Below are 20729 nucleotides of genomic sequence, written 5' to 3'. Positions count from 1 at the left end.
CTGTGTATGCAAATACCCAGTGAAGTAACAATAAAGGGATCTTGTGAACCTTTAGTTTAATTTGTAAAAACAAATTTTTATATTGAAATACAAACTTTAAATAAACAACATTGTTTATTTAAAGTCAATAGTTTAAAAAAGACCAAATGAGGGGCGCACAGATAGCCTAGAGTCTAAGGCACTACCCATGTACGCGGGCAGCCTGAGGTCCTTTGCCGCATGTCTCTCCCCACTCTCTCTCCCATATCCGACTCTAACCACTGGCCTCCTCTATCAATACGGGCATTAAAAGCCCAAAAATATATACTTTAAAAAATGACTGAATGATAATAATGTCTATCTCGTGTTAAAATGTTTGAATAAGAATTGAAATAAAATAAGTGTAATCTTCACCAGATCCTTATCAAACATGTACTATGTGATTCTTTTTGCTGGTCCTGTTGTTTAGGTTCAATTTATGATTGTTTCATGCTTTTGTCCTAGTTATCTGTTGTGTTTTGCTGACAGGTTTGGATTAAATCAATAAATCAATGTTTCATATCATTTTGCAGAAACCATCAGGTACAGTATCTTTGAAAACATTCCCCCTGTCTCCCTTTGTCATTGTGGGAGCAGCTCTGTAGTGAACTGGCACACTTACTCTGGCCTGCATTTTTGAGTTAACCAAATACAGATGTGTCCAGACCCCGCAAATCTCAAAGTCCAACCCCGCATCCACCCCCTTCTATGATTGGCTGGTGGAAATAGCAGAAGAAAGGGGAGGAAGTATTCTCCACCCTGCTGTAAATTAGGTGTCATGATTTTCTTTTTCTGCCTTTTTGCTCTGCTTTCTTCACGGACACCAGCAACATGGCCTCAGCACATGACAGAGCTGTACTTCAAGCTATATTCAACCCCACCACCCCCTTTGGAGACATCCCTGGCCTGAACCAAGAGGAGGAATTAATTGATGATGGTGAGCCTCTGACTTGATGTGTCTGCACATATCATGTCACAGTGTTTTATGTTTATCATTTCACAGCATATTGAATTTATTTGAACGCATTCCATTCCTGGACTGAAAAAAAAAACATGACATTTTAATCCGAGTTGAGTTCTTGGTGACGTTTCTGTGTTTTGCTCGCCACGGTACCTGTCAATTGAGTTTGAGTGCTTTTTCAACCTGTTTATCTCCCCCTGCCAGACAGTGGCTTTGACACAGAGTTGCTGAAGCAAGTGAAAGAGTTGGAGATGCAGGGTGTCACGGCAGCAGAGGCTGGGGATTTGCAAGCTGCACTTCAACTGTTCAGCCAGGCAATCCAGATCTTGCCTCGGAGAGCCTCAGCCTATAACAACCGGGCTCAGGCCCTGCGGCTGCAGGGGAACACAGCAGGTACATGCCACAAATTCAATAATAACCCTTTCCAGACGAGCATGGTGTGCCAACACATCACACTGTTGAGTCGGAGGCCAGCGTGACACCATATCAGAGCTTTGTCTATCTAATTCACTCTGTCAGCAGTGTTACTATGCAGGCTCTGCAGCAGACTACTGCTCTGTACCCTGCTGTCTGTTACAAGCATGTCATAGATGTAGAGAGACAGAATTACAGGGATTTATGTATTTTTCTCATGCCAATCTGACAGATTAAAATTCCCCAGTCTTTAATAAATTCAATGTATTTTTAATAAGTCAACAAAAACATACAGAACAGTTGAGAATCAACACTATGATGTATGTGTGATTTTTGAACTTCTTGGCATTCCTGCGATGTTGCTCTTTTTGTAACACTCCCAGGAGGTGACTGTTATCACTCAGTGTACTCAGCTGTCCTGTATGTGATGAAGTGCATCCTCTGCAGTTTATAACCTTGCAAAGCATATCAGCTAGTCTGTCATTAGGCGAATCCAGCTCATAATGTGTCCAGCTGAAACACTTGTAACAGGCTGACAGATTTGGCATCACAATGTATAAAATTTTATCATAAGAAACAATCTGTTTCTTCACATGAGGTCAAATTGATTGTTAAATTAGTCATTTTAACATTGCAGGGTAAAGTGAATTTCCAGATTCCATGTGTATCATCAGGGGAATCCATCATGCAAAGCTGCATAGAATGACTGGGCCAATCAGCATCATTTCAGGAGAAAGGGGCAGTAACCACAGGCATAGTTTAGTTGAATCAGCTGTAATCCTGTAAACAGTGGTGGTTGTGAGTGAAGAGATTAAGATAGATGCAGCTGTATTCCCAGTTTTTTTTTTAAACCGGACAACATTTCATTACTGAAATAGAGCAAATAACTGCACAGCAGTCTACCTTGACTGGAAGATAGGCAGTCACATATCCATTCTATGAGAAACAGTATTGTGTACAACTTTTAGGCATGTTTAAGACAAAAAATGAGGCTGAGGTAAGGTGTGTAATGGCAAGTAAGCCTACCTGAGAAGGAGGATTGACACAACCTAGGTTATTCGTTGGTTGTCCTTGCATATTATCAAGTGCACGGGAAAATAATCTGTAGAAAAAAATAACACCTTTAGCCCTGAGTAAGGGTTGGATGTGGTGAGTAAGCATGCCCTAGGGCAGTGGTTTTCAACCTTTTTTGCCCAAGGCCCACCAAATCCATATCTATACAAAATTGCCCATTAAAAATGTGTTCAGGCAGGCCACGGAGTCCAGCACTGCTATAATTGTGATGGGCTGATCTCACGTAAGCCCTCATCAGCTGACAGCCAGCCAATTTGCTTTTAAGCATGCTATTGGCTGATTGTACTTATGCTGCTAAATTTAAACTGCTCTAACCTGGCTAAGCTTTGCTGCTTCCTCTGCAAACCGCTTTTTCTACCCTCCCTCCACCCCAGCTCCTCCTTCCTAGAACAGCCACATATGAATAACAGCAAAAAGTGCAAATTTACAACTGCTATTAGTGTTTCTTGACAAAGTGGTCCTGACTGAGCTTAACTTATTGTGTAGTTGCAGTAATTATGCATGGTTGTGCTAATTATGCATGGTTGTACAAATTGATACAGCACACTAAGACTTGGTTGTGCCTTGCCATGCCATTTTAGAACCACTGGCCTAGGGTACTGCCCAGGCAGCTAGCAGGATTGCCACTAACCCCTTTTCGTGCTGTGGCTGTTCCAAGGGCCCAAAAACCGCTGGCAGTCTCTGGGTGTATCGCTAGGGGTGAAAAGTCCTTGAGCTCGACCTTGGGTGCTCAGCAACATGTGTTGGAGCTTGACTCTTGCTGCCCTACCACCTCTCTCCAGCCCCAGGTTGTGGAATATAGGCCCCCACGGTGAATCCTTAGCGCCCTACATGCCTGAAACGTATGAACATGACTGTATATTTCATACCTATGTGGGAAACACCCAAAAGACACTGTGTTGGCAGAACCAATCCAAAAAAAATTCTCGGGGTGACTGGCTAAACATGAGCTCAACAAGCAGTCATTACTATTGTTCACAAGCAATGACGCATGTCAAGAATTAAACTCTTTTTGAAGTCAGTCCAGAGATGAGCAAAAGCAGCTTTCCTGATAAGAAAAGCTTTTAGTGCAGTTCTGTTCTCTTCTTTTGTCAAAGAAATGGCATCCAGCTTTGATAAATTGAGAGGGATCTGGCTGCAGACCACAGATCTCAGGTGTCCCCTCTTGCAGACCACTATGAGAAGCACCACCACTGTCAGGGTGGAAGTGACATATTTTTTCTGTACAAATTATTTCTTGTTTTACAAATAGCTAGAGCGAACATTGGCTCGCTCTGACCTCAGCTTTTGTTAGAGCTAACTTAGCTACACTATTGCTACGTAGTTAATATTGCTATGTAAGATGATGAACCTTTTATAAGATTTAGCATCAGTAAACATAGCTAAAGCTAGCATAGCCACATGAAGATAATGTAGCTATACAGCTAAAAGTAGTTCAATCTTAAGCTAATGTAGTCAATGTAGCCTTGTAAGGGAAAAATGCGATTTATTTTGTAAAGGTTTACGTTATTATTATTATTTTTTTTTTAACCCTATAAGGTACCAGTATTTGATGTAATGGTACATTTGAATTACATTAATCGTTTGAGGTTGAAATTATAAAATATTTAAAAAGGGGACTAGTTTATATGGTACGCTTTTCCTTTAAGGTTCGTTGTGTTTACATCTAGCGGAGTGATACAGCTTTAAGGCGTGTAGTGATATGAAGGCATTGTTTCTGTGGACACAGAAGAAAACATTTTTCATGCTATGCTAAAGTGAGCCATTAAAGTGTTCAAGAAGAAATACAGAAGTTGTCCCTATACTCTTTGTTTACCCACAGCCTCAAGACACAGTAACTTTCAAAGTTACGATGTCTACATTAGTTTTAACATTTGTTGATTTAGCTGCGTAGTTATGTCTCCTATGTAGCTAAGGTATCTTTGTTAGCTTTAGCTACATTAGCTAAACTATATTAGCTATTTAGCTTACATAGGTAACATAGCTTCGTTAGCATTAGCCTATCGCTGCACTGGAGTGTTTCCATGGAGCATAAGCTTTTTCCTGTAAGCAGATGTTTACTCAGCTTTATTAAACATTTTATAATCAAGTTTTGTATTTCAGGTTTTTGACTTTAACTTTTGGCATCCCAACTCTAACATTAACCCTTACCTTAACCCCAACTGGCAGCTGAATCTGATTTCATTTCAAAGGTTTTAGCTTGTATTTCTGTTTCTGCAGTGTCTCACTGTATTGGTCTGCAAGATGGGTCTTCTGAGAGGTACGGTCTGCAGCCAGACTGTCTTGGATAAAACTGCCTCAATAGCTACATTCGTTTCATCAGTCACCATCGTTTACAGGCTTGCATTAAAACTAAACTAGCATCTTAGCGCCTGCTTACTGTCTACTAACTGTAACAAGTGTTCAGTATAATTTTGTCTATGGCTGAAAATGTTAGTTAACTACCTTTTTTCCATGAGGAATACTAAACTGAGACTAGTTAGAAATCAATTTTTGGTGATTAAAAGTGTGTTTAACCAAACTAAACTAAACCAGGTTGAGTTTTTGCCAAGGAGACTAAAACGAAACTAAAATGTTAGTGCTGGACTGCTAGACATTCAAAATCATTGGTATTACTCCACTGAGAGCGTATCAGTATTTTCACCTGTGTATTTTAATAAATTAAAGTATTGAAAGTAGAGTTATATGAGTTTTATATTTTAGTTATTTTACAAATCAGCTGAATAGATCAGTTCAGAAAGAATAACTGTGATTTAAAGTAAATACTGAAATATAAGGACTTTTTATTGGCTCAAACTGGGCTACAGTGTTTTGGAGTTTCATCATTTAAATCCAGGCTTAAACTAAAAAAAGACTGAATATGACGATGTGACTTGAGTTGATGGACATTTTAATCTAAAGACAAATACTAAAATTAAAATAGCTGACAAAATAAACGCTGCAGCAGTTGGATTGAAAATAGCAGACAGATGCAAATAAAGGTGCCTTTTTCAGATGATCTTAATGTATTTTCATATTACATTTTCCATATACCTTAAGCATGTTTACATGACTATTATGTACGTTAACAAGTAGTGTTTTGCAGGGTATGCTTATTATACAGTCTCCATAGAGTGTTCCGACTTCTACAGTAAATCCCTGCTGATTATCATCTTTCAGTTGTATAGTGTATTGTGTTCTTGGTTTGTTGGATAAGAATGCCAGTGTAAGCCAATCAGAGGCAGAGTCAGGCAGGTCATACTAAATGGATCTCTGGGATGTCTGGTGATGTGACTGGAGCTGGCAGCACTACTTCTATTAGCGTTCTTCCCCTATCATAGTTTCATAATGACCTTTCTGCCTGAAGTCAAGCAGCAGGCATTGAGAGTCAACGTGCAAATACAAAAGGTCTATTTTTAGGTGTGCCATGCATGTAAAATGGAGAGTACACAGGCCATTTATCCGTTGATGAATGGGTTGTTAAAAAACATGGGGCATATTTTAAGAGTGTACCCACTTCTGCAGGCACCACTAAACCACTGCTATTAACTATATCAGAGTTTTGTGTGATTCACTTTGTCAGCAGTGTTTCCATAGGCTCTGCAGCAGAGTACTGCATGCTGCTTTGACCTGCTGTCTGTTACAAGCATACGAAAGATGCATGCACTAAAAGGACACAATTACAAGGATTTATGTATTTTTCTCAAGTCAAATCTGAGGAATATGCCAAGAAGTGTCCCTTTTTATTAAAGGGAAGCTAATACAAATAGATTCAACAGGATAGAGTCACTACTGTGAGTTTTAGTGTTGGATTTCCAAACCTCGCCTGAGTTTATCTGGTATTGCTTTTTTGAACACTCACTCCCAGAAGATGGCTCTGTCAATCACACTGTGTACTCAGAACTGTAACATCTTTTCTCTGCCATTGTCTGTTTCTAAAATTGGAGTTGCTATCTATAGATGGGGCTTTTCAATTTTTTCTGCAACCTGGTGCCAGTTGTTGTTGTTGTTCAGACTGACAAAAAAAAGTACTCCTGAATATTTCTCAACAAAACGCCAACGTGTGGATACAAGAATAATAGGCAGAAAGTGTGAATAGTAACAAGCATGGGCTAAATCATCTCTGTATCAGAATGCAGCAAAATAATACCGTGGTGCCTTATCAATCTCAAGTCCATTAGGTTACAGAAGACTATATTAGAGATGCATGATGCAAATTTTGAAATCTTCTGCTAATAAAATACATGCGCATTGACCTGATTCTTCTTAAATACTGGATAAAAAGTAAGTCAAAGCAATCTAAGCAGAGTGACTCAGAGTGAAAATAGCAGCCGAGTGATTCTAAGCCTTGACACCTCACAGTTCTCTTCTTCTCTCCCTTCAGGAGCGCTGGAGGACTTGGACCGAGCCATTTCTCTGAGCGGCTGCAGTGGACGCACTGCCTGCCAGGCGCTGGTGCAGAGAGGCCTTTTACGTAGATTAAGGTGCCAGAATGACGAAGCCAGAGCCGATTTTGAGAGAGCAGCCACTCTTGGAAGTGAGTTTGCTCGACAGCAGGCTGTGGTTCTTAATCCTTATGCAGCGCTGTGCAACAAAATGCTGTCAGAGGTCATCAACAAACTCCGAAACCCTGAAGTGTCAGAGATGCAGTCATAAATGAAGAGCTTGTTCTTGTAACCCTATTTTTTTGTGGGAGGTCTGTGGTCAATAAAACATTTTTTTAACTTATAATGACCTTTTTATTTGACTTGACGTGTGAATTTTGCTGAAGATTAAACCCTTAGAGGGAGTTAGGGCCATTTTGTGACCTTTTTGGTCATTTTTTGTTTTCTTTTTCATAATTATTCTTATTTTGACTATGTCAATGCTGACAGAATGCATTTTAGAGATTTTTTTCAAATTTGAGTTATCTTAAGTCAATGTTCAGCTCTGCACACTTTTTGTTTACACTCTGGGTATTGGTGACCAAAGATGCCCCCTTGAAACTCATTCATCGCAGAAAAACATGCATTTTATAATATAAAGAGTTCATTCTGGAGTCACTGCTTCAAATTTGCATTTTTTTTCCTGTTCATCACCAAATGCCAGACATTTTCCAATCTCTGGCATGGGGGGAAACCACATGGTTTTTCCTGGTTTCCTGTAGGAGTACTGTTACAAAAATGTATTAAAACCTTTACATTTAGAAAAATAATAATGGAAATCAAAATTTAAAAAAATTATTTACATTTCATTTCAAACCTTTATTTATTCTCGAAAGGTTTCCCTCATTCCAGTGTCGTCAAGATTACAAGCACATTAAAACCACAGCACAATCAAACAATTACTGAAACAATGACTGAAAACAACAACACATTGTCAGTGGCAAAGGTAGATGAATTGAAATCAAGTACAACAGTTGCAATGCGAAACACAGTGGCTAGAAATCAAAGTCCTAAACTCTGAAAGAGAGAGAAGAACGTCAATCTTTTGGGCATCAGTGGAAAAAAACTGTTTTACCAAGTTTAGTACAAACTCAGGGGACTTTAAGAAGTAACAAATCAGCAGATGGAGTCATGTAGCCACCAAGATTCAACTCCTGCAAGGATGAGCTTTATTGAGTAAGTTTTCAAATGAGAACCTTAAAGATATATTTAAAAAAAAAAAAAAAAAATTGTCGTTGTGTCTCTCTTCTTGGGCATTTGCACTGGCAATGAATGGGTTAATTTCCCAAGAATTAACAATATTTGATTTTTATGATCAGGTCTAAAAAAAAAAATGGTAGCACTTTAATTTAGTAAGCCCTAATTAGGTGGTATTTTATGTTAACCCTCTTATCCTAATCCCTTAATATTCTGGCAATTCTCTGCTAATTAGGTGGTATTTTACCAAGTACTTTCTTAGAAATAAGACGATAATTCTCTTTTAAAGTTCCTAGACAATTCCAATGTAGTTTCTTTATTTGGGCTCTCTCAATTAAAGTGAGTCCTTCATAAATAACTTTCAAATAACTTTCAGAGGTAGGGGTTTGGCTGGGCAAGTTTATTTTCCTTTCAGAGACAAGGCAATTCAAAGTGCTTTGCAAGGGCACAGTAACTAGATAAAACAATGCAGAGGGGACATATTTTACCCTTTTAAGACAAGTTTATATTGTTTCCAGAGGTCCCCAAAACATGCCCTGAAGTTTGCTGCTGAAAAAACACTCTAGTACAGGATTTTTGCATGTCTAAAAACCCCTCTGTTCCAGTCTTTCTCAGAATGAGCCGTCTCTGTGTCTGTGGCTTTGAATGTTAATGAGCTGTCTGACTCCGCCCCTGACCACACCCCTCTCATGAAATGGATGCAGCGCTCCTGATGTTGCAATGTTACAAACACTTTTATATAAAGTTAAGGATCTGACAGTGATTTACTCTAGGTGTAAAAATCAATTAAAAATCTTAAAATTTTGAAAAATAATTGCTCATTGTTCACATATTCATGCCTGTGATAATCCCCGTCAAGAATATTCAATTCACATACAGTGAAGAGATTTAAAGACAAATGTTTTTCACATTACAAACATCAGAGCTTTGATTTTTTAATAACTTATATCCCCCCCCCCAAAAAAAATATCATTTTTGATATTTATGATCAAGTCTGATCTTGACTGAAAAATGAATACAAACAAGTACATTTTTTTATTATTCTATTTATTGCCATTTATGTATGACACCCATTTTTAGTCATTTACACCCTAAGTGTTACAATTTATTAAAATCTTAAATTCTAAAATCATGATATGTATAAGCTAAAAGTTGTTGCTTATTATTGCTGTGATCCCCTAAAAGAAAATTCAATTTGCATGTAGTCATGTAAAATATTTCATTTTTTTGTGTTGTTTTACATGACAAATATCAGAGTTTTGCACTCAAATTCACATTTCAGTGGTTAAAATGATATCTATAATCAGGTCTGAGCTTTATTTAAAAGAATTGAAGCTAAGAATTTTTGGGGAAAAGTAATGTATATCGTTGTTGTTTTTTTAATTTGTTATTTATGTTTGCTGAGTGAACAATTTATTTTACACCATCTGAGGGTTAACATGCAAAATATACGTATATGCTGATACACACACGGAAGGCCATCTTTTTATGTGCCACAACCAAGTCTAAAAATAGATGTTAATTCTGTAGAGTTAGCATAAAAACCTGCATTTAACTGTTCAATGAAGGGCAAACTCTGTGGTGTTCACCATTTAAATACCAGACTTTTATTAAGGATCCACACAAGTGATGTACTTCAGCTTTTGTCCAGTAGATGGCAGTCTAACCATGTTGAAAACAGTCAAAGCTCAATTCAAACAATGCTTTTGCACTATATGGATGAAAAATGACAAGACAAACAACAGCTCAGTGTACCAAAAAAAAAGGCATCTAAACTGATAGAACACAATACAATTCTCTCATTTATTGACATACTTTCCTCACAGGGATTGTTGAAGTTTCATTTTCTCTCGATAAACACAGCATAAACAGGAATATCTGGAAGCATTCTGAACACAGTGTGAGGCAAAGTAACAAGATAAAGGTTAAGTAAATAACATCGAGATCTGCCAGAGGTAATACTTGAATTGGTAGTGTCTGCCTTTTCTGTAAAGTAGCTCTACAGAGACTTTATTCACTGTATAGGCTGTGGGTGCATACATGAATTTAAAACTGGCATTGCTCATGTCATGATCCGCCCACAGAGACCACGAGCATTATCTTTTTTTCTTAACTGCTGCATATTTGTCTCTGACCTCTCCCAGGCAGGCTAAAGGCACCGGCTCAGAGCGCTCCTCTCTCTGGTAGAAGGAGCAGCTTTTCAGATGCTCTGACATGGAGGGAGTGTCTCTGAAGCTCCATCTGTCCACAGAGGAAAACAAAGTGCTGAACTCCCAAACCTGTAAAACACAAACACAGAGCTGAGAGGCTGCTGTCATGATATAAGTCAAATGTAGTGCAGCCTTGGCCGCTAGCTTGAATTTATGTTTTATATCCATGGAATCTAGATCACAGGGTATTTTTATCACAAGTTAGTGACTGAGATAATACAAATGATGCCCTTCAAATACTCAGCTGTCATCCACACAGCCTTATCAGCACCTTGTTTCCATGAATGATCACATATCTGACTTGTTATGGTAGCGCCGTGTTTACTGGCAGCGAGGCCTCGGGTCATTCCACATCACTGAAATCATCGGCACACTTTCTGTCTCATGATCACTGCAGCGCACAGATAGTCTGTGTAAAAATACACACACACGTGCATTTGTGTTTTATTCTCTCAAGGAAAGAGGTGACGTTTTACCACCATTTGCACATTTGTTTGTAGGTCAGGAAGACATTTGAAAGGCCTTTAAGAAGGCATAAGAGATACGTTTATAAGTTCAGTCTTACAATGTGGTAATCTGGTCCACATTTAGATCAGGTCTGGTGCCTGTGTGGCTGCCAGATTCCGCAAGATGTGATAAGTTGACAAACTGCAATTGCTCTTGAATATAATGTAGGAAGTTAGATGATACATGAAAACCCAGGGGTGTTAAAATGAAGGTCACAGAGCTCTTTAAATGACTCTCAGCAAACTGTAAAAGTGAAATGAAATACGGCCTGTAATTGAACATGAAGGCTGTGCTTGACTCTCCTTCGTTTTACCAAGAGACAAACTGCTGTGTTGGTACTGTTGCAAAACCGACTGATTTTTCTCAGCCCGTCCTGTTTTCACGAAAGAAAAGTGTTACAACGTGCTGTGGATCATGCAATCCTCAGGTAAGAGTATGAATTAGGCTACCTGACATCTTTACTATGCCAAATCTACCAATTCAGAGTGAGTCAAAATAACCAAACAGCCAACAACAGCGAACTATCACTCTAAAGATCTACAAGCTGACTGTTAACAAGATCCATTATCAGTTTCAATTTTAAAAGAAATGGATGATAGATCTACAGCATAATTTGCAGTGACATATTTAGTCATTTTGTCCACTAGCAGGTTTTTGCTATTTAGGCTAATTAGCTGGCTTAAGCTCACTAATTTAATTCATGTGGAATGATTTTACAATTTAAGCACAAATAAATGTTATCTTTATTTGAGTATTTCCTTTGTGCATCTACATTATTGTAATCAGTTGATGAAACTGCCACAAATATTGGCTAAAACTGTAGTAATTTGAACACTTGATATGCTTTATAACATATTTTAGTTTACAGCTCCTTGTTGCACTGAAGACTGAAATAGATCCTGAAATAAGCCCCTCTTTGTTCCAAGTTGACAAAGTGTTGTGAATCAGGGGTTGTTTGGAAAGTGAAAAGACCTCCCCTTCTGAGAAGGCTGTGCACCCACTGCAGCCAACAGGAGGTGGAAACAGAGCTGCACTTTCTAACCACCTGTGCTTTAATTCATCACAAGGACATCAGAGACAAGTTCTTTCCACTTTTCACCAGCAAACAAAAACAAAACACCAGCGTGAACAATGAACAGAAGCTTCTGGGTGAAGTGCAACAGTGTGCACATGCTGCAGCATATTATATGAGCGGTTGTGACCAAAAATAACCCCCAAACACAACACAACTGCCATGACCAGGATTGCCCACACATATCAATATTATATATATATATATATATATAAAATACATTTTTTAACCAAAATTTTAAAGTTAAACCCAAAAATTCGAGATATCAATTGTAATACTTTTTTTCTAGTTATTTTTCTATTTATTACTAGAAATTTGTACAATGCTTTGGCAATGCAAGGTGATATTTCCATGCCAATAAAGACAGAATAGGACACCCCTGAAATCTGACTGGCTACTTCAAAATCCTAAACAATGAAGGAGACAAAAATTCCAACAGCTGCATTGTAAATTAGTGCTTGACACAAAGGGTTGTTTTGGGAAAAACTAAGTGCTTTGTATGTTTTTGAAACAGCGTACAGACGAGCCAACATATTTTCTTGGCCCATTTTTACGCCAAACTCATTAAACTACGTGGATAAAACGTTTTCATCTACAGCCATTATGCTGTGGATTTCTCTGAGCTCGTAATAATCCCAAGTTCAACTTTCACAGAAATCACTGGAGGTTAATGCCACTACTAACTTCATCTGACTCAACTTCAAAAATCCTGAAATATCCCTTTAAGCACATCCCAATGTACATTGGACTGGTTTAACCAACATTAAGAAGTTTAGGTGAGGTATATCAAAGTGGCCAAGTCATTGTTACATTTCTAATTTATTTATTTATTTATTCAAAAGGGACAGTGCACATTAATGTACAAATGTAAGGAATACATATTGTAAATGTGCCAGAGTTAGCAAAAATGCTAATTTGCATCTGTTGTCCCTTGTCAATGAAAAACTGTGGACACCCCTGATATAACCGTTTACTCAAAGAGTCTTTACCTATTAGATGGCATTTCATTTGTGATGAATTGAAACAGTCATCTTTCAATGCCGATGATCCTGAAGCATTTTAACTGTCACTCTTAGGGCATACATAAGTCTTAACCAGATTCTGATTGGACTCCAAAAATGACAGCTGTGGCTCTCCAGGCTCAGACCATTAGGCCACATAGCGTCCCTCTGGCCTAGCAGCCTAAGCCATGGAGTCTCAGGATTAGATTAGTGGTCTGATGTAAACAAAGAATCCTGAGCTACTTAGCTGTTGGATGTGAATCACCTCACTCTTTCATCTGTCAAACTTCAGTCTCCAAATTAAGAGAGAAAAAGGTAGTCACCATTGAAATAGACTTCAGTGATGAATCTGGTTGTGTATTTTTTTTATGTATGGATCAAGATGGTTTGCATTTAGTTGAACTGCCATTGATTATTTCAAGGCCTTGAATCAGATGATGTTAGTCGAGCTAAATACAAGCCTGCTGCTTGTACACTTAAGCCAGCAGAGTATTCAACATTTCCTTTATTCAGACTCTTGCACACAGTGTCTGACCTGATATGCAGCTGGTTTTCAATAAGGACACAGAAAAACAGCAAATCTCCAGTGGCTGCTTCAGCAGGAACCTATTAAATGTTGCCAACATGGTTGTGATTCAGTTTGTAATATTGAGAGGACTATGGAGAGTCTGAATGTGTTAACAATGCAGCAGCTGTCAGGTGGTATGAATGACTGATTTTCCGATAGCAGGTAACAGAACAGTGCCAGATACTAAAGTGGGACTGAATCACAAGTTCGGCCTTTTGTTTACTCCCCTTAGCTGTGCACAAGGTTTGCATGACATGAGGTTTCTCTGCAGGTTTATCAAAAATATATGGAGTTTTGACAAATGATGGCAGCAACTAATGCAAAGCAAACACAAATACTCGCCTTCTTTAGACACCTCCAGGAGCTCCCCCCATGGGAGTATGTCTTTTTCTCCCACTTGAGGGAGACCATCCCTCTCTCCTGCAGCAAAGTGGCACACACTTCCCTCATCAGACGAGAGGCCTTGGACAGCTGAAATAATGTAAAACTGTCGAGGTAAGCAGCAACGTGCTGCAGGATCTCAAAGGGCAAGCTGCTCAGGGGATCCAGATACTGTTCAGCATTTCTCTGAGAGCTGCAGGTTTCCCTGTCGGCACGGAGGCATGATGGGATGTCAGGCTGGAGGACAAAGGCGCTGACATCTTGACAGAATTTGATTGTGGCTCCTTGACCCGCAGGGTGAAACCTTGTCTGGGTGAAAGTGCAGCCGAGGTATGCTAAGGGGCAGCGTTGTTGGAACCAGCCGGTGAGAGAGGCCTGAATGTCAGAGTGCACATTCCTGAAATGCGAGCGGTATTCATCTCGGCGGAAGAAGTGGCCACACATGTAGCTGAAGGCTGAACTTGTTTTGTTGTGTCTTCTCGTGACAGATTCAGCCTCCACATGGACATACAGGCTAAGAGGCTTGTCTGAAATGACATCAGCGAGTGAGGCATCTCGTCTGAAGGGAGCAAGGGCGAAGCTATACGTTTGTGTTCCTACATCGACATAAAGACCATCAACGGTTGAGCTCTCTGAGATTAAATGTCCTTTCAGTTCTTTTTCTAGGGAGCACAGCAGAGTGGTGCTAACCTCATCAACCTCTGGAAGATCCTCGACAGAGATGCCTAAATCTGCAGTGTCAACACTCTGGTGGGTTGTCTTGGCCTTGCGTGTAGGATCCTTCAGATGACTGCGTCTAGCTCGATAGCTTGTTGGAACGTTAAATGTTCGGACTGTTTTAACCTCAATTGGCTCCAGATTCCCATAAACAAAATCTTTCTCTCTCGGGGTGCAGGCAGCAAGCTGTCCAAAGTTAATTAGCATTGCTCCATTGTGAACTAGATACATGTTATATTCAGCAATGTTGACTTCCTTTCCTAACCTCTCAAGGACCCCGTCTTGCCATGGCGCGAGGCCAGTTGCACCATCCATGCCTGGAGCAGATTTTTCTTGGCTCACATGTGAGCCTGTTGTCTCTCTCTGACAGTTTGATGATTCTTCCTTGTCATTTCCTTTCCCTCTCTCCTCTCTGTTGTTCAGGTTTTTGACAGTTTGCTTGCACCCTTCCATCTCCTTCTTAAATATTTTCTCCCAGGTGTTGTAGTTCTGAATACTTTCAACATTTCTACTCTTTGCCAAAGCATCCCTCTCCTCTTGACTCAGTTCTTTTTCTTCCATCTGTGTGCAGCCATTTTCTGTAAATTCACAACAAACTAGAGAACAGGATGAATCTTCGTCTGCAGGACTGTCAACTAAATCAGAGATTTCTTGCACCATCAGCTCAGGGAAAATATTCTTCATTTTGATGGATCGAAAAAGCAGCTCTTGGTCTCGGAGAGCCAAAGCGGTATCAAGGTTCACCTCACTTTGAAGGTTTTTGGAGACATTTCTGTAGAAGGTCAGATCAGTTTCTGAAACGGGCCAGCGGTTCCACTCCTGTGAGCAGCAGACAACGCTGGCAGGACACACCTCCAGGTGTTTGGCCTGCCTGTGGCGCAGCATGATGACAGGACAACCGTAGAAAACATTGAGGCAGGGGACCGTTTCATTGGGACAGAGGAGCTGGTGCTCCTCTTGTTTACAGATGTGGAATATGGCACCACAGTTTTTACCACACTTGATGGTCCTGCATGAGAAAGAAGTCTGTATGGGGGCTTGACAATTGATGTTGTAACATTTGTCACAATGCTCATGACGACCCACTGGTATCTCTCTGGTTTTAACCTGGGAAGAAAAATAACACAAGGGAGGAGGAAAAGCAGCATTGCAGGTTCATAAAAAAGCTTCAAACACAGTCACTAGTACAGTGGTCCTCAACTGGTGTAGCCTCAGGACCAACCACCCCCTCTTTTGAGAGAAATAGCAACACAAATTTCCAAAAATGTTCAACCGTGGTTGCAATTAATGGAACAAAATATGTGATTGAACATAGAGACAGGACAAAACAGACATTTTTAAACCGCAAATCATTACAAAAGCCCAGGGAGGACATACAAACATGCATTTGGTTTTTCTCCCATTCCCATTATGATGAGCAAATTTTGGTTGTTTTCTAGAAATTCCATTGTAATAAGACTAATTTATGCTGATCCAACTAATCAGACAACTAGGACAACTAAACTTCTTATCAACCCAAAACATTCAGATCGACCTCAATCTATCCAGTTTTTGTTCCACTGTCTCACAAAATATAACTTGGGGCTTTATGTTCCACTTTTGCTCATTCAACTTAGATAAAGTTTTTCTAACAACTGTATAGTTTGTTTGACTAGTGTCTCTTTCCGCTCTTCTTGGACGGCTTTCCACAAGATTTTGAGTGCTCCTGTTGGAAATGGTTCCCATTCACTCTGTAGAGTATTTATGAGGTCAGGCACTGATGCTAGATGTGAAGGCCTGGGTCCCCCAAGGTGCTCGACGGGGTTGAGGTCAGGGCTCTGTGCAGGCCAGTCAAGTTCTTCCACATCAAACTCATCAACCATGTCTTACAGTCCTTGCTTTATGCACTGGGGCACAGTCATGTTGGAATGGAAAAGGGTGTTCCCCAAACTGTTACCACAAAGTAGTAAGCATAGCACTGAAGCATTGAGATTGTCTTTAACCGGAGATAAGGGGCCCAGCCTCTTCATGGTTGCTGCTGCTCCAAAATACTCTCACTTTCTAAAAATATCCCTTACACGTGACTGTGAAATATCCAGCAGGATGTTCAATTTCACAAAGTTGGCATCCATCACAGTGCCATGCTTAAAGTCACTGAGCTCTTTAGAACCACCCGTTTCATATCACAAATGTTTGTATACACCTGTGGCAACAGATTAAAACACTTGAATTCAATACCTCACTGGAGTGGCCAAATACCTTTGTCCATATAGTATATTAATCTAAGCCATGTACACAGGCAGGAGGTGACTCACTGAGTGAATAATTCACTCATGGTGCAAAAGTGAAAATGGTTACTGATCCTTCTTGTACTTTATGTACTGAGAATGCATTCCAGTTGCCAGATTCTGACAGATTTTTTTCCTCCCATGTTTCTGAGTTTTTTTTTAGATTAATTCATCTACAATGCCTGCCATACCAGTGTTAAATGTTCTCCTAACATTGGCATGACAGTAACAAAAAAATGGGCTGTTGGGTGGTTTTACAGCAGACTGCTGGAAGCTCCTATATTCACTTTCTTTTTAAGCATGGTGTCTAGAGCTAACTACAGCCTGAGAGCATGGAGCCAAACACACACATTTCTATTGTTGTTATTTTTGGTGTTTTGCTTTTTCTCTCTCTGTTTTTTTTTTTTTTTTTGTTCTTTCCTCTCTGGTTATTATGATGCTCTAATCCTAGCATATATACTTTTTCCATTGTACTGATAATTGATTAAATCCCTTATTTTGTAATAACTTGTATGCATTTGTAAACAAAGAAAAGATTTGATTAAAAAAAACACATTATGATGGGAAAACAGCTCTAAGATTCCAAATAACTAAACAAGTAAGACAAAATTTCAAGAAAACAACCAAAATGTACTTGTTATCACAACAAATTGGAGTAAAAAAATTCATAGATGTATGTCCTCTTAGGGCTCCCATACATCATAGACTTTTTCCTACAAGTCTGTTTTCCTGGCCCATTCCCAACCCACTGAAAATAACTCTGTGACCCACTTTTGGCTCATGACCCACCAGCTGAGAACCACTGATCTAAAATAACAGAATAACATCCAAGTAAGAACCGTATGTGCTGAAATTAAACTATAAAAAATGGATGTACTCACCATTGTGGCTTGTCAACACGTGGATCATTTGAGAAGAGCTGATAGAAAATATGACACAGTGTTCACAAGTTAGCAGTCTGAGTCCAAATTTCTCCAGGAAAGCTGTTGCATCCTCAATATAAAAATAATGAAATGCTATGAACTTAAAATGCACACTTAAATGCTTTATAATAAGGGTTTATCTACAGTAGATGCATATATTAAATGCACATCAGTATCAGAACATTAAAAATAAAGAAGGTAAATGCATAATGTAAGATATAAAAGAAGAAATGTGAGTAAAAAGTATTAAAAGTGCAACAATGACAGTATCATTCCTCACCCTTTGTTCCTCTGCACCCGTCACCTTGTGCTTGCTGGCACCTCAGAATAACCTCTGCACTGTGTCTGGATGTTATAAATGGATACAACGGAGGGGCAGACAGGCCAGTGGGACGGGGCACCATTGTCACACAACCATTAAGAGGCAAGGTCAAGTTACAGCCCCCACCTCCGCTTCACTGTGAGAGGCTGGTGATAATAGCTGCTAATCCAAGATCTCAACACTTTAACTCTAGTGTGGTCAAAAACATCAACGCGCACAGAATATCCTCTAGACAGCCCACACTCTGCAATCCAGCGCTGGATTTTGTATTTGATCTAATTTGACGGCAATTACAGCAACATTTGCCAATTAAAGGTACATTATAATGGCTTATTATGTTAATATTTGAAGTTAATTATGGGTGTTTTCCTCAAATTTGGTGATTTTTTGGGGGACATGTCTGTACCTCTTCAAGCAGGCCATTATATTATCAGTACAAATGCATGGGAAAACTGGATTGTTATTGTCTAATCTTGCATGTCTTGTTCCTTGTCCTCCACTAGATGTCACTCACAGACTTTCATAAACTGACTCCACATTTTCTCCAGCAGCTTTTCCCAGCTGTCAGGTTTCATTCACATCATGGATTAGTTAAATTCTTTGGGGTAACAGTGTAAGATCAAGCTGGTATTTTTCATGATGCGATGAAAATGTCGCTTTTAACTCAGGTTAATTTAAACTTTTCTCAAGTCTTTGCGGCTGATTATGTCCCAGATTGAACTGGATTTTTTAGGCACTTTCAGGACTTGCTTCTGTGTTTTTTTTAGCTGGAGGGAAACTTATCTTCATCAGTGATGTTTTGATTAAACATAGAGGCTGATGAATCCCAACACCTTGTATTATTTATGGAGACGGCCCAGAAAGATGCCTCTTTTAATTAAATCAGCCCTTGTGTCATAACACAAAACTCTGCCGCTCCACATCAGACATTACTGGATTGTGCACAAACAGCAGCTCATTATTCTTCACTCCTAAAATGAGTTTTCAAGCTGATAAAACTGCAAATGACGTATAGGAAGCTACACCTGTTGGGCTGTGTTTTTTGTCATTCATGCCATCTCTCTCAGTCATTTTCAGGAACACTGTGCTGAGGAGCATAATGGGCATTGATCCAGTCTAACTAGCTTTAACTAATTACAGTCATTCACATTAAGGCTGGCTAAATTACCATACCGTTCACTCCCCTCACGTCACCCTGAAAACACTCCCTGACATCCTTTTTCCACCCCGTGTTTAAAATGTGCTCCATCCACAATCTGCATCTGCCTGCAACTTTTTTTTTTCACCTGGCACCAATTACAATGAACAGCTTATCAGAGGCAGCTGCTTTGCTCTCTATAGGATGTGCAATCAGCATACATTTCATCATGAAAAACAAAGAGGCAGAGAGAAACTTTGTGATAAAAACACTTTCTATTCCAGCTTCTTGTTGCTATACAACAGCAGAACAGAACAGACTTGTTTTGTTGAGGTTAGAGTGCAAGTGCAATACAAATTTTAAAGTGCTTTAGTGGATTGAGTTTGCATAATTACGTCTACGTTAATTAATATCTAATTCAAAGTTGAGGCTAATTTAAATGTATTGTTTTGCTTTTACTTAGACATAGAAGGCAAAACATTTACACCAAACAGCCACTGGCTTTTAGAATTAATTCAAGGACTTATCAGGTTGCTGAATCTAAAGGTAACAGCCGGTTCACACTGGGTGCATGTCGGCTGTGTAACTGCTGCAGCATGTCTCAGCTCTGACTCACTCCATCTCAGCTTTTATACCAGGCATGTTTGTGCTGCTTATTGGCCACATCTTCCTGCTGTCATAGCTCTGTGTTTCTGAATTTTACCTCAATGAGGGCCATCCATCCCTCCATCCATCCATCCATCCATCCATCTTCTTCCGCTTATCCGGGGCCAGGTCACAGTGGTAGTAAGTTGAGCAAATCAAACCCAGACATCCTTCTCCCTAGTGACACTGTTTCCAACTCCTTCTGGGGGAACACAGACAAGATATATGTAAGTGCCCAGAAGACTTCTAAAGTGAGGTGCCCAAGATGCATCCTGCTCAGACACCTGAACCACCTCAACCGGCTCCTTTCAACATGAAGAATCGGCAGCTCTACACCTAGTTTCATAAATGCTCAGACTCCCTCTGGAAAAAACTCGTTTTGGGCGCTTTTATCCACGATCTTGTTCTTTCAGTCATTACCAAGAGTTCATGACCATAGATGGAGACTGGGAGGTAGATTGACCAGTAAATCAAAAGCTTTGCATTCCTGCTCAGCTCCCTCTTTACCACAACAGACCAGCACAACGCTTGCGATACTGCCAACACTGCAATCTGCCTGACAACCTCATGGACACTTTTACTCTCACTGGTGAACAAAACCCCCGAGATACTTGAACTCCTTCACCTGTGGCAGAGACTCACTCCCCAACCGGAGGGAGCAATCCACCATTTTCTGTGTACTTATGGCCATTTTTCCATCATAAAGGATATAATTTATTTTTGTAGCCAGCTTAGCATCTGACAAGTAGTTTTCAAAAATATTTACTCCAGTTTGGCTTGTTGCTCAGTCTCTCTCTCCCTGTCTTCCTAGCTCCATCAGTAGCCTCAGCCATTACATCAGAAACAACACTGAAATGGGAAAACATGTCATGCCAAAGCCTATTGGGAGACATGCAAATATCTTCTCTGCA

The 20729-nt window shown here is 39.7% G+C and overlaps 2 protein-coding genes across 2 annotated transcripts in view; one reads left to right on the top strand and one right to left on the bottom strand.

Annotated features, from left to right (window-relative positions):
• The first annotated feature begins 772 nt into the window (after positions 1 to 772).
• On the top strand, positions 773 to 7174 carry ttc36 (tetratricopeptide repeat domain 36). The gene is made up of 3 exons (XM_041800772.1): positions 773 to 955; positions 1184 to 1372; positions 6831 to 7174. Exons 1-3 carry the CDS (start codon positions 850 to 852, stop codon positions 7100 to 7102), a joined length of 567 nt encoding a protein of 188 aa, XP_041656706.1. The 5' UTR covers positions 773 to 849; the 3' UTR covers positions 7103 to 7174.
• Positions 7175 to 10163: 2989 nt separating this feature from the next.
• LOC121516992 (F-box only protein 40) overlaps positions 10164 to 20729 on the bottom strand; it is a 146600-nt gene continuing 136034 nt past the window's right edge. The window contains exons 2-3 of the mRNA XM_041798470.1: positions 13768 to 15630; positions 10164 to 10346 (exon numbers count right to left, since the gene is read on the bottom strand). Coding sequence (XP_041654404.1) covers positions 10164 to 10346; positions 13768 to 15630 — 2046 coding nt within the window. The remainder of the gene's footprint in view (positions 10347 to 13767; positions 15631 to 20729) is intronic.

Source organism: Cheilinus undulatus, linkage group 2, assembly GCF_018320785.1.
Source record: "Cheilinus undulatus linkage group 2, ASM1832078v1, whole genome shotgun sequence".
Taxonomy (NCBI): Eukaryota; Metazoa; Chordata; class Actinopteri; order Labriformes; family Labridae; genus Cheilinus; species Cheilinus undulatus.
This window is presented reverse-complemented; position numbering and strand designations above follow the sequence as displayed.